The 14,015-nt window shown below is 46.0% G+C and overlaps 1 protein-coding gene across 4 annotated transcripts; it reads right to left on the reverse strand.

The window, feature by feature from the left end:
* Positions 1–1,437: 1,437 nt before the first annotated feature.
* MORN4 (MORN repeat containing 4) lies at positions 1,438–11,052 on the reverse strand. Of its 4 annotated transcripts, XM_036027111.1 has the most exons (6): positions 10,904–11,052; positions 4,656–4,752; positions 4,421–4,513; positions 2,565–2,679; positions 2,046–2,155; positions 1,438–1,787 (listed from the first exon to the last, which is right to left on the reverse strand). In XM_036027111.1, the coding sequence occupies exons 3-6, from the start codon at positions 4,485–4,487 to the stop codon at positions 1,639–1,641; spliced, it is 441 nt and encodes a 146-aa protein (XP_035883004.1). In that variant the 5' UTR covers positions 4,488–4,513; positions 4,656–4,752; positions 10,904–11,052; the 3' UTR covers positions 1,438–1,638. The 4 variants fall into 4 exon arrangements, with proteins under 4 accessions (XP_035883004.1, XP_028368677.1, XP_035883005.1 ...); XM_028512876.2 differs by lacking the exon at positions 4,656–4,752; XM_036027112.1 differs by lacking the exons at positions 4,656–4,752; positions 10,904–11,052 and adding an exon at positions 8,563–8,732.
* Between the last annotated feature and the right edge of the window lie 2,963 nt (positions 11,053–14,015).

The following is a 14,015-nucleotide window of genomic DNA, read 5'->3' on the forward strand; positions in this document are numbered from 1 at the left end:
ACGGGACAGGGTTAGTGTGGCAGGGGAGCGTGCAGAGAAAGGGAAACCCAGGCAGGAGTGACTTGCCTGAGGTAAGCCGGCAGGTGTGACAGGGACTGGTCTCAGGACAGGGGTGCTCTGATGCGCAGGGTGAGGCGGGTAGAGGGGAAAGTGCTTCGGAATCAGGGAGACCTGGAAACAAATCCCGCCCGGCTCTGCCACCAGGCTGGGCGACCTGAGCCCGACTCTTTTTTAATTGAATATATTGGGGTGGCACTGACTGGTTAAACCTGATTTTTAAATGCTCCTACCGTGCAGAGGTTTGAGACTCAGATGATATATGTAGTAAAATGTATGGTGTCAGCTCCAAGGCCCCTCTATTATTAATTTTTAGAAACAGCAAATGGGTTAACAACCACGAAGACCCAGAGCAAGGAAGTCAAGAAAACTAGGTATGGGCAGTTCTGGTGATTTGTTTATTCCTCATAAACACTTGTTTCTACAGTACAATTCAGAGAATAAACAGAGGCACACGGCTATAATTTCCACCACAATCTGCTGTTGAGGAGACATTCAGTGTGAAGGGAAGGGGTTGGGGGTGGGGCAGGACTGGATCACAGGGTAACTGACAGCCGCTGTGATGACCTGTGCAGGATCCTATCCATCAAGATCTGACCCCCGGCCCGATGGCCAACACTCGTGGTGGAAGAGTTACAGTGACCCAAATGCCAGGAGCCAGCGCTCCCTCAGTTTGCATGGTTTTAGGGCGGGTTCACTTGTACCTAAACTACTGGTCCACTGGGATGGAGCCGAGTCAGCCCTAAGGATTCAGTTCACCCCACGACGGGGCCTCAGCCCCGACAGGCCTGCCTTTTGCCCTGGAATAAGTACTAAATACAACTTTTAAGATAACTGTTTGCATCGGTTTCTTCCTTGACTATCCCATAAAGGGATCCTGTCCCATAACTGATGAGAGAGGCACAATGGGGAGTATCTGCTAGAACTCAGGTAAGGAAGACAGCCTGTAAAGTCGGGGAAAGGAAAATGGCACTTTCACCTAATCCTTCACAGGGGAAACAGGCAGACACCAACACCCATCTGGTCAAAGTGCAGCCTGGAGCCACGACGCCCATCAGCAGCAAACGAGGGAGCAACACGGAAAAGCTCCGGTCTGGACTCTCACAGGATGGCTGCACTGTCTACGCAGTCCCTACCTTTTTCTGTATTTCTCCAGGGCAGCCCAAAGCCCTGGCCCTAGTCTGGGGCTAGGATCGTCTGCCCCAAATATCAGCAGAATGGAGAGATTCTGCATCACTTGGCAGAGAAGGGAGTAGAAGGCAGCGGCAGGTCTGCGCTGGGCAACCCAGGGTGTCATTGCGGGACAGGGAACACCAACAAGTGAGACGAGGGAGAGACGGACCTGGCACCGCCGCCGCCGCCGCCGCCGCCGCCGCCGCCGCCGCCGCAGGGCCCGGGGCCTGAGTCCTCAGAACTCCTCTGCGGTCCCGTCCCTGGCTGGCGGGTGCGGGGCACAGCACGCGGCTTCTGCTCCAAAGTCATCCCAGCTCCTCTCACATCGGGTTCATCCGTTCACCTCGAGGGAATGACAGGGCTGCGGCTCCACCCAACCCTTGTCAGCTGGTGCACGGCGCCCGCCCGTCAGGCGGTGAGATTCCTGGCTGACTTGGAGGCGCTCTGCGCCCGCTGAACGACCGCGGAGCACTTCTCCCGCCGCAGCAGCTTGTTGTTCTCAAACAGGCCTTCGTTGCGGGGTATTCCGTGGGACCCGTCGGGGAAAGTCAGCAGGCCTTTGAGGGGCGGAGAGGGCATACGGGAGTGACAGTGGCATCAGTGACGCAGAAAGATCAGCTTGGCGGTTAGAGGCTGAGGAAGAGAAAACCTCGCAGCCCCCGTCAGGAGTACTCTGTAAGGTCAGTGACTGGGCAGCCAAAGGGCACCGTCACTGTGGATTGCTGGGCATCCGTAGAAGGACTAAAGCTAACAAGGTGTACTTCCACCCATACCACACTCGCCTGAGTCTCCCGTCCTGCTGGGCTGCAACTTACCAAAACCATCTACTCTGCCATTTTTAAATTCGCCCTCAAAGGTCATGTTGTCATGTCGAATGAACACTCCGACGCCATTGAACTTGCCCTGGGCAAACTCCCCCTCATACCTGCAGAGACACAAGACGTTAGCCTTTAGGGGAGTACGAGCTGTCACGGATAACTGAGTTGAGCAGCTACCAATTCGAGTTATTTTCTAATGCCAAGGAGCAAAGCTGGCCATATCTCAGAGCCCCACCCGCCCCACGCCCAACCAGCAGAGGTCAGAGGGCGTGTATGATGCGAGGCCCTAACCTCAAGGAGGTAACAGAGCAGCGGTGGAGTAGAAGCTCACTCATCGCTTGCCACTTCAAATTTTAGATCTATTTATAAAATAACCAACAAAAAACTAACGCTTAACCCTTGCCTGTTTTCAGAGGGCCTGGGACAAGCTCTGGTTTGACCGGAGATCTATCACGATCATTTTTGGATCAGAATCTCCCTAGTTGAAGGCTGAGAAAAGAGTGCCCCAGTACCCACCTTGAGCCATCTGAGAAGGTCAGCACCCCGAAGCCATTGAAGAGCCCATTCTCAAAATGACCCAGGTAGGTGCCGCCGTCTGCAAATATCAGTTGACCAAAGCCATGTCTGCGGCCTGAGCGAAGAGAAGGACAGGTTTCAGCTGGAGTGGGGCAGCTTCAGGGTCCTCGCTCACTGTCCGACACCCCTTGCCTTCCACCACCCCCCACAAAGGAAAGACGAGAAGTGATGATATTGTCAGGGCAGGGGACTAATACCCAGAGTAGCAGCCTGGCTCCTGCGACCTTCCCACCCCAAGGCCCAACCCTCAGATTTGGAGCAGGTCTCCAGTATGAAGGACAGGACCGTACTTTAAAATAGCACATAGTGCTTTTTATCATGTGCCAGGCATTCTCCTAAGCACTTTATATTTATCATCTTATTTAACCCTCGTGGCAGCCTTATGAGGAAAGCACGGTACTATGATAACTCCCATTTAACAGATGTGGAAACCAAGGCAAAATGAAGCTAAACAACCTACTTAAGATCTCAGAGCAATTAAGCGGTAGAGCAGGAAGGCAAACACAGCGGGCAGCCTGACCTCACAGCCCTCCACACTTAACCACACTGCTACTCTGAGAAGAATGAAAGCACACGTCTTAGCACCGTGCAGCTCCTGTGCAAACCCACCAGCCTCACTGGGACGCTGGCTTGAGCTCTGTTAGTGAGCAGAGCTGAGCTAACCCAGGGAACTGACCAGAAAACAGCAAGGTGCGGGGGGGCAGTGATGCTCCTCCAGCAGAGCAGAGGCAGTTCTTTGGTGGACAGACCCTCCCCAGCAGAGAGCCTCAGGAGGTCTCTCCTCTGAAGGTCATATTAGAGGGGACAGCAGGGGTTGGGGAGGCAGAAGGAAAGGCTGGAGATGTACAAAGGCAAGGTCCCCTCCCATCTGCAGTCTCTCCTCTCAAGGCTCAGGACTCTTCAGCTGCACATGCCTGGGAACAGCGTGAGGTGTTCTTATTCTTCGTTGGCACAGCTGTAGAGTCGAGTCTCTTTGGGGTAGTTCCTGGCTTGCTAGGACTGGACCCACGGGACTTTTAAGTAGCCTGACTGTTTCCAAATTGAACATCATTAAGCTAATTCCTGTATAGTCTCAGGCTCTGAAAAAAATGTAACTGTTCCAAAGAATAGATACTTCTAAATGTAATGAACTGCCACAGGAAATTCAAGGCAACGGATGTCACTTGCTTTTGAGTGTCTGGCCTAATTTCCTTAAGTTCCTAAGGCTCATTGGAATCAAGTCATTGCGATAAATTCTGTATTTCCTGATTTCTGGACACTAAATTCATTTTATTCTGCAGATACATTAGCATTCAGAAAAACAATTCCCAAATGCTATCACTCAAGGATAAAAGGGTTAAAACACAATTTAGAAGCACATTTGCCCTGGCTGGTGTGGCTCAGTGGATTGAGTGCTGGCCTGAGAACCAAAGGGTTGTTGGTTTGATTCCCTGTCAGGGCACATGCCTGGGTCGCGGGCCAAGTCAAGTCCCCAATAAAGGGCACGTGAGAGGCAACCACACATTGATGTTTCTGTTTCTCTCTCTCTCTCTCTCCCCCTCCCTCCCCCACTCTCTCTAAAAATAAATAAATACATAAATCTAAAAAAAAAGAAGTACAAAGATTTAACTTACTTCTGGAGGTTGGATTAACAACAGTATTTTTTAATTCCTTTACTTATACTGCTAACATTAAATAAAGGAAAGGCACTATCAGATTAAATCTTGGAGTTAGACCTGAAGATGAATCAAGCTGGCTTATCTGTCCTTCAGCCAAATGAAGTGTTCATCACTGGGCACCCCCCGGGGTCCTCTCACCCTCCTTCCACTCGCCACGATATTCCTCCCCACTGGAGTAGGTGAAGGAACCTTTTGTCAGGGTCATGGCGACAGCGTACAGAAGGATGAAAACTGCAGGACACAAGCAGAGGAGAACCAGCGTCACGGGATGGCTGGAGGACAGGCCTGCGGAGCAGCTCTGTAGATACATTCTAAAGGCGTCCAGCTCAGTTACGTGCGTGCTACCTTGAGGACATTTAACAAAACTACCCACCTCTCCAACCAACACCATCACCATCACCACCTCTGCCCAAGCAGTCTTATCCTCCTACTTGTCTTTAACACTTTCAGCCCTTTCAGTTTTCTATGACCTGAGATGGAAATTTAGGGTCAATCTACAAACATTTGCTTGACACCTACTATACACTTAGCCACAGTGTAAAATGCGGTCTCTTCCTTCAGTGAGTTTATAATCTAGTTGGCACGACTAATAGTCAAGTGCCAAGCTGGCTGGGCTTAAAACCAGCAGTGCTGAGGCAGGGGCAATCCCAGGCTGAGAAGACACAGGGATGAAGGCGCAAAGAGCAACGTAAACACGAGATGTGTGGGAGGAACATAAGAAGCTGCGTCTGCCTGGAGTGGAAGGGATATTTATGGAGTAATAGGGAATAAATTTGTCTAGGTACACTCAGTCTAAATCTTAAGTCTGAAAAGAACCTCTCAGATTCAATCCAAACTCCCTCTTATTATAGACAGAGAAACAGAAGCCCGGAAAGTGAAAAGCTAGTCAGTGGCCAAGCTGGAACTGGTGCCCTGGCCTCCCCGGCCCTGCTGGCTCTTTTCCCCCAGGTACTATGCCCTCTACTTTAGGGTCAGGCAAGCATGAGACCTTTGACAGCTAAGCAGAAGAGTTTATAGCTGATAAGGTGAGTAAAGAGAGAGCTTCAGGGGGGTGAACAGGGATGTGATATGATGAAAGCAAAGTTTAAGGAGAATGAAATTGGCAGCAGGAAGCAGAATGGGTTGGAGCAGCAAAAACCTACAGCCAGAGAAGCTTGCAAGGCTGATGTGACAATTCAGCAGGTTGTGAAGATCGGCAAAAATTATTCTCCCCCCATTCATGCCTTTGCACTGTGTCGTGGCACATCCTCCTGTTAGGAGGCAATTTGTTTACTCCGCCACCCCCTGGACCTGGCTGGGTTATGTAACTAATGGGGCGTCAGCAAAGGTGATGCAGCAGAGGTTAGACAAGCACTCGTACGTACACTGGGCTGCCCTCCTGCTGCACGTGGAGCTGTGCTGTGCCCACGTGCACATGCCCAGGCCAGTCTGCCGGAGGAGGAGAGGCCACGTGGCACAGCTGCCCCAGCTCAGCAGCTGGCGGAGCTCACTACAGATGCCCTGGTGAGCTCGGGCAGGACCAGAGTTGCCCTTCTGAGCCCAGCCCCAAATTACTAGCTCACAGACTCACAGACTAAAGAAATGGTGGCTGTTTTAAGCCACTGTGTTTTCGGGTGATGGATTACCCAGCAAAAGTGAACTAATACTCCCAGATATGGGATCCTGAGATCTGAGCTAGAGGGGTAGCAGGGTAAAGGGAGCAGGGGGGATGACGATGACAGGTAGATCATAGGGGAAAAGAAGCACCACTGCCACTCAGTAGTTTTGAAGACTGACGAGGTACGGCTTCAGATGAGTGGTGAAAGAATGTGTGTATTCAAAGATATACTATAAAAAGGGATTTAAGACACCCACAAAATCATTAAATATAAAGAGAGATAAACAGAATCATTTTATATATTTAAAAAATGCAATCCCTATTTCCTTTTTTAAATCCCCTAGGTCATTTTTACTCCCCCTTGCTACTTTTCCAGATCAAAATGATACAATGTCTTCTCAAGTGACTGTGACAATGCATAGTCCTAGGCCCACACTCAGACCTACTGAATCAGATTCTGTGCAGTTAGAGCCTGGGAGTCTGCAGTGTTAACAAGCACATCATTAGATCCTTGCACACTTGAAAGCTTGTGGACTCCTACTCCAATATATGGAAAGAGTACCTCTTATTCAGAACTCAGAGGCTAAACCTGGAGGAGAATTTTTTAAAAAATCCCTGTGGGCCTGGTGCCACCAGCTAGCTTCCTTCTCCTTCACGTCCCAGAGAAGCCCAAACCACACACACTGTTAAGTCTGGTATTGATGTGTCCATTATGGAAAATCAAGATGAGCTTAGAAAGAATGGATTAGACAGTACAAGAGGGATCTGGCATATTTTATACAAAAATGATGCTTTAGCCTGGCTGGTGTGGCTCAGTGGATTGAGCACTGACCTGCAAACCAAAGGGTCACTGGTTCAAGTCCCAGTCAGGGCACATGCCTGGATTGCCAGCTAGGCCCCCCGTTGGGGGTGTTCAAGAGGAGAGCACACATTGAAGTTTCTCTCCCTCTCTTCCCCCTTCCCTAAAAATAAATAAAATCTTTTAAAAAATGACACTTAAACATTCAATTAAAACAAGATATACATTGTTTTCTCTAAATGGTGGTGGTAGACAGTGCTGAGTTATATACTCCTCGTCAGCCAACACAACACTTTACAATCAACAGAGCTAGCCCCAGAAAAGCTATCTGAAACATCTTCATAACAGCAACTAACGTTTAGTGAGTATTTAGTGTGTACCATAATTATTTTTAAAATACATTATCTAATTTTATTTCACAACTTGATGATGTGGGCACTATTATTATTATTTCCACTTTACAGATGAGGAAACTGAGTTGAAGCAAGGGTAAGTTAACTAAGGTCATGCAGCTAACATGTGTAAGCTAGTATCAGAGCCCCGGCAGCTGGCTCTCGGGTCCACATTCTTCCACACTATCCTATCCTGTGCTGCCTCCTACCGTAATACGGTGCTGCTGTGGACCTCGGTAGCACTGAGACCCAGGTTCAGAGCCTGGCTCACTGTGTAACCTCGGGCAACTTATTTAAGTGTTTCTAAATTTCAGTCTATATAAACCTCCTCTATTAAGTGGAGACGATATATACCTACTACACAGAGCTGGCATTAAATGAAGTAACATACATGAAAGTACCTAGAACATCATCTAGCCCAGTCCTTTAAATGTTGTTCTTTTCCTCTTCAAAGAGACACATCAACTCATACCCTTATTATAATGGACATTTCTCTAAAGTCTCAGTAAAAAAATGCTACCCCCATAATTGGAATAGCATTTAAAAAAAAAGTCAGCAATGTTGACTCATGAGGTCAATACTAGGTAGAGAAAACACAAACTACAGTCGCCACCCATCTGTTCTTTATCAATACCCTATGGGATATTTTAATTTTGGCCTATGTCATGATAATTTCTGACATTGATGCCGCATGCCCAGACACGGTCTGACGTGAAATCAGCCTGGCCTGAGTAGAGCAGGGCCCAGTCATGTCTTCCAGGCACTGGCTGTGTCTCAGAGCTCTAGTTTCATCCCAGCCATGAGGACAGATGGGTTCTACAGCCAAGAGGATGTACAAGTTCTGAGACCCCTGCGGTTTCACCCAAACATGGAGGAACATTCATTCCCACCCCCGTAATGAAGGCCAGCTCTGTGGGGGCGCTCCTAGAGATGTTTGGGAGTCCATCCCACAGGTCCATCAGGGACTTTCTCACTTGTCTAGTTACTCAGAAACTTCATCTCTCACATACAGAAGGCAGCCTGGGGAAAGGATCATCTTCTTTTGCCTTAAAGCCCCTCAAACACCTCTGAGGCTATTCTCTCAGAGCGGTGATGCCACCTCTGTTCCATCAATGCTCCACAAGGTCTGCATCCAATTTCAGGTGCACAATCCTCTTATCGTCAGCCTGGCATCAGATGGTGCAAATACAACATTAATGAGAGGAAGAGAAACCGTTTTCCATAAAAACTGCTGGGGAAAACTCTTTCCAGGCTGGAGAGGCTCTGTGATAGCTAGAGGTCGTCTTCAGCTCCCCTGGAACAAATTAAGTCAAGGTACTAAAAGTCAGCTTATGGTACAAATCTGAACTATCTCCTTCCTTCAAAACAAGTAAGAATCTGAAAGGCTGTATCTTCTACTAAATCTCACGACTAAACAACCATTCCAAAACATAAACACAAAATCCTTATTTATACAGAAGGGCATTTCCTTTCAGTGTCAGGCAGCAGCTAACTTGTCCTCACCCAGAACTTTGGAAGGAGTCACTGCAGTGCAATCTGAAGAGTCAGACTGACTACAGGGGGGTGTGGGGGGGACAGCCTCTGGTTTACTTCTTCTCAAGGCTGGATGAGACTCCCAAATAGTGGCATCCCACCTTGTCTCAGAGGGAGAAGGTCCCGGAAAGAAAGAGAACATCAACCCTTGACCTAACCCTGCCACCACCCTCTGCCATCTGTTTTCAAAAGTACACACTGTACTACAAATTTCCACTCCTTGTTTTCATCTAGGGAGATACAACAAACCCTGTTCAATACTTGCTTGTCAAAATAAAATCCATTCCCAAGAACATAGTCAGAAGTGCTTATTAAAGACACTACACATCAACTCTATGGAGCTAAGGCCACGGTTAAACACGTTTGACTAGAAGCTTTACCTATATCCAAATAATTGATATTGTCACTGCTAGGGACAGTATCAGGATTTTCATTTATGACTTCTGTAAATAGCTATGCTAAGTAATACTCAGCTGCACAGCCAATGACCCAGAAAAAAATTTCGCCAGTTACCATGGTCACTGTGACAAATCTAGTTTTATAAAGTACAGTCAGTGCTAATGAAGACTGAACACCCAATACTTACTTAAAGAATGCAAATCAGTATTTTTATCAGTTACTCAAAAAATCTTTCTAAAGAGAATAGATGGCCTACCAGTTTAGATTTCAGCTATACATATGGAATCTAGTCACAAAGTCAAGATAATTCATGCTTCTTCTAAACAGATACCTCCCCTTTCTGCTCTCTTGTTGGATGGGTTGCAAAGAATCAATTCAAACTTTCACCTAAAAGGAAATAACTACTTTGTCCCTGTAAACTAATACGCCGCTGGTCTGCACAACAGACTATATCCTTGCTATGTTTCTTTTCATCTGACCCAGACATTTCCAAATAGAAGAGACAGGAATAATTGTTATTTCCATTCTGTTTGTCTTTTTTAATTTTAGAACTCAAGCTTGTTTAAAAAATATTTATGCATTCATAGTAACTTGTGTCCAAAGCCAGAGAATTAAAAAAAAACTAACATGAAAAGGAATAAATTTTCAGTTTAGGAACATTGTTGGGAGGCAGCAACCTCAATTACCCACATATACCTTCAACACTGCCCCTCTCCTAAGCTATCCTCCCCTAAGTCTTGTCAAAATTTCTTCAGTTATAAAGAAAGCAGTTCTGCCCTGGCTGGTGTAGCTCAGTGGACTGAGTGCAGGCTGCAAACCAAAGAGTTGCAGGTTCAATTCCCAATCAGGGCACATGCCTGGGTTGGGGGTCAGGCCCCAGCAGGGGCCACATGAGAGTCAACCACACACTGATGTTTCTCTTCCTCTCTTTTCTCCGTCCCCTTCCCTCTCTCTAAAAATAAATAAATAAAATCTTTTAAAGTCTAAAAAAAAAAAAAAAAGCAGTTCTTAGGCTTTTAGAATCCTAAAGAAAATGAAAGCTTTGATGAACAAAGATGAAACCTAGAACAAAAATTCAAACGTTCTTTTAAAAGTGTTTTAAATGGGCTTGAAATTACTTTTTATTATGTCTTTTTTTTTTTTTTCGGTAAGTCTCCCTTCTACTAGAAAAGTAAACAAATGTATTGCTACTAGTTAAAAGTCTTAGGACGCCTGTGGGATAGTTAGATTGAAGAACCTAGGAAGAAAATCCTGACCCAAGTAAGAAGGTAAAACAATAAAAATAAAAAGACGACTTGGGGGTGATGGGGACTGCCAGGATACTAATCCATTTCACGGTTAAGGAAAATGCCTGGTCCGGGTTCCAATATAGCCCAATTACTCCTGCGGATACCAAAGCAGTTTGGACATTCTAGATTACAGGGATGCTACTACCATCAACTAACCAGGGCACCCAATTTCCCTAAACCTTTAGGTGTGGGACGACTCTCCACCGCAGCGACAGAGAGGTGGGCCCAAAGCAAACAAAGCCCTAGGTGGCAAAAGGCAGCAATTCCTTGTCGACCTCCCCTTTCCTTCAGTCACCCGTTCTTGCCTTCCACAACTGTTCCTGCTCTCTACCCGAGTACGCTCTCCCGCCCGGGCGGGACTTTCTGCTCGCACAGTTCTGCCATCCCCACCCACCCTGCTCACTAACTCGGGTACCGCCTGCTCTCCCAGGCCTCAGCCCGTAGCGCTGGCGATGAGAGACCCGAGTTTGGGATCCCAGGTAGCCACCCTCCCGTCAGCGAGTCGGTCTTGGAGCCAGGGTCCCCAGCCCGTTATCTCGGGCTGGGCTCCTCAGCCCCTTCCTCACTGGCCACACCCTTCCGGCCCCCCTTCCACTAGTACCACCAAACAACCTGGGCTCCGTCTTTTGAGATGACCGTCACGCCCTGGCGAGGGGTTCCAGCGCCCGGGACCTTAGATCCGTCGGGCTAGTCCAGGTCACCTGCCTCTCCACCACCTCCACCAGCTCCTGCCCCACTTAACGCCGCCATCCTTGGCAGCGACACTGGGCACAATTCCCGCTGCCCATTGGTTGTTACCTAGGCAACCAGGAGCAACGCCACTTCCCATTGGCTCAGCCCGGGCTAAGCACCATCTTTGTGCGGGGCTCAGGGTCTCTAGAGCTCCTGGCTGAATATCCGATGGAGAGATGGGGCTGAGCCCTCGATCCCACCAGTGGCAATCCTGATAGAGCACTCAGGCCTCTCCCAGCCGGTGGTAGTAAAGCCGAAACGTCAACCCCAAACAGAACAAAACAAAACCTGCGTCAGACGCAACAGTGAAGCAGTGACCAACAACTCCAGTGGCTCAGATTCCGCTCCGATCTCTACAGCTGTGCATGGTCCGGCTGCGGAGTTTAAGGACAGAACCTTGAAGGGCAGCTTTGTAAATTGTATGGCGCTGGAGCGGGCACTTGCAGTTTAATTAGTATCAACCTTGTGCCGGCATTGTGATATCGAAACAATTTTACATTCACTGTAGGGATGTGTTGTCATTGCCATGACACAGATCCCTAAACTGAAGCAAACCCTCTCAAATACACGCACACCAATCAGTTTATCCATTTGTTGATTTACTGAACAATGGGAATGCAGCATGATAAGGTTCTGCTAGGCTAGAAAAGGCATGATCACTTCCCTCATGGGACTTACTGCCTAGGTGTGGAGATGGAAAGATTTATGCACGTGGAAAAATCCGACTGTATTTAATTATTGAGAGAAAGCAAACGCATGAAGAAAGAAATTGCCTCTCTGAACTGGGATTTTTCCTCATCTGTAGGATAGAAAATTAGAATGATGATGGTGACAAACGCTGCCCAGGACTTGTTTGAGAATACAATGTCAAATGCCCAGTACTGTGTCTGAGACATTGTGAATGCTCAATAAATGGTAGTTTTAAATAGTTTTTATAAGGCTTGGATTCTGTGTTCAAATCCCATCTCTGCCACCAACTGTGTGTGGCTTCAAGCAAGCTATTAAGCTTTCTAGCCTGTAAAATGAGATTGGACTAGCAGACCTACGAGGTTTGGTCTGGCTCTAACACTCAATGTTAAACATGATAAACTGTATGGTAATGACTAGAGTTATAATTATAGTAGTTGAGAGAATAGAGTGTCAAGAAAATAGATTTTATTAGGTTGGAGAATATTAGAAAAAATGAATAAGGTTAATATATTATCAAATTATGGGAAGACCAGGAGAATTAGAAGGAAGATGTGGTGTGCAAAATGTAGTTTCTTGGATAGAAAAATTCAGAGTCACAGAAATTAGAATAGAGGTTACCAGGATCTAGACGAAGAGGGAGGTATTTGTTAATGGGTACAGAGTTTTTGTTGGGATGATGAAAAAGTTTTGGGTAGAGATAGTGGTGATACATTCACAGAATTGTGAATGTATTTAATGTTACTGAATTGTACACTTATGAATGGTTAAAATGATAATATGTATATTTTACAACAGTAAAAATGCAGTATCTTGATCAAAACAGTGACACAATGAAACTGGTGTTTTAATAAAGTGAATATGGCAGTCATACCCAGAGATAATCAGAGAGAAATTGGAAGAAGAAAAACAAACTCAGAAGCCATAGTAATAATGTAGCTAAGACATCCTGCAATGTGGCATCAGTACAGATGGAAAGAAAGAGGGTAAACACAAGAAATGCTTCATAGAGGTATTTAATAAGAAGCAATACAGTGTTACAAGCATGGAGCTAGTCTGCCTGGATTTGGATCCAGCTGTGCCACTTATCTACTTCATGACGATAGGCAAGTTACTTTACTTAGTTTCCAACATCATAGGAACTGTAATGCTGGTTACATGACTTAGTCCATGTAATGCACTTAAATAATGTATTGATACTCTTTGCAATAAAAGGAAAGTCAAGTTCTAAGAGGTGGATTCAGAAACAAATTCTGAAGGTTTTACATAGAGAAAACTCAGAATTCAGGGGAGAACTCTAAATCCTGGAGCTCTCCTTGACCACAACTTGAAGCTCAGGAGCTAAATAAGATGAGTAATACCAGGAGATTATCTCTGTGGCTATGGCCCCCAGCACACAAGAGGCAAGTATTACTTAATTATTTGATGTTTGGGTAGTAAAGGGAAATGTATGTCTTGTAACTGAAAGGGGTAATTGAATCATCTGTATGGACCTTTGTTGAATGGTTTATTTGGTAAAATAAATGTTTAAGATGTCCCCCAGGCATTGATGCAGGACTGTAAAGTTCAAAAGTTTAAGTTTCCAGGCTAGTTGAAACAAGACTAGAATAATTTCCTCATGCCTCAACTGACTTGATTTTTAGTAATTTAGCAGTTTGAGTACAGTGACTCCATTTTATTTCCCTAGCCTTCTTCAGAATGATTATGAAATATTGGTTACTATGTAACGTAGCCAGTGACCTCTTGTGAAAACCCACACTCTCTCTGCTGGTTACTTTAAGCACAAAAAAACAAAAACAACATCAATGATAACCTCAGCAGTGATAAAAAAAAATCTATCATTTGTTGATTGCTTTTTATGTACTAAGCACTATGCTAAATTCTTTACATACTTATCATGATTCTTATTTAATCAATTTAAAAAGGTGATTATTCCCATTTTATAGATGAGAAAACTGAGACTTAGAGAGTTAAGTAACTCATACAAAATAACTAATAAGTGTGAGGCCAGGGTTCAAACTCCAAATTCAAATGTCTCTGATTCCCTCTTTTCTCCACTCCTCCACAAACCAGTGATTTAATTGCGTACATTCTTCAATACTTAGCTCATAGCACATGCCCCACTTAAGGCTTTTACTGACTCTCCAGCCTATCCCTAAGTCACTGAACTTCTGTTAAGGAGTTTTCAGCTCTGATTGCTGGCTCTTCTCCTCCCATTGCCTCAGAGACTTGTATGTTTTCAGCTTGAGGGCAGGGACTCATTCTTCTCTTTACCACTAATAAAAATATAGAGCACGAAGTTTTA

Source organism: Phyllostomus discolor, chromosome 5 (genome assembly GCF_004126475.2).
Source record: "Phyllostomus discolor isolate MPI-MPIP mPhyDis1 chromosome 5, mPhyDis1.pri.v3, whole genome shotgun sequence".
Classification (NCBI taxonomy): Eukaryota; Metazoa; Chordata; class Mammalia; order Chiroptera; family Phyllostomidae; genus Phyllostomus; species Phyllostomus discolor.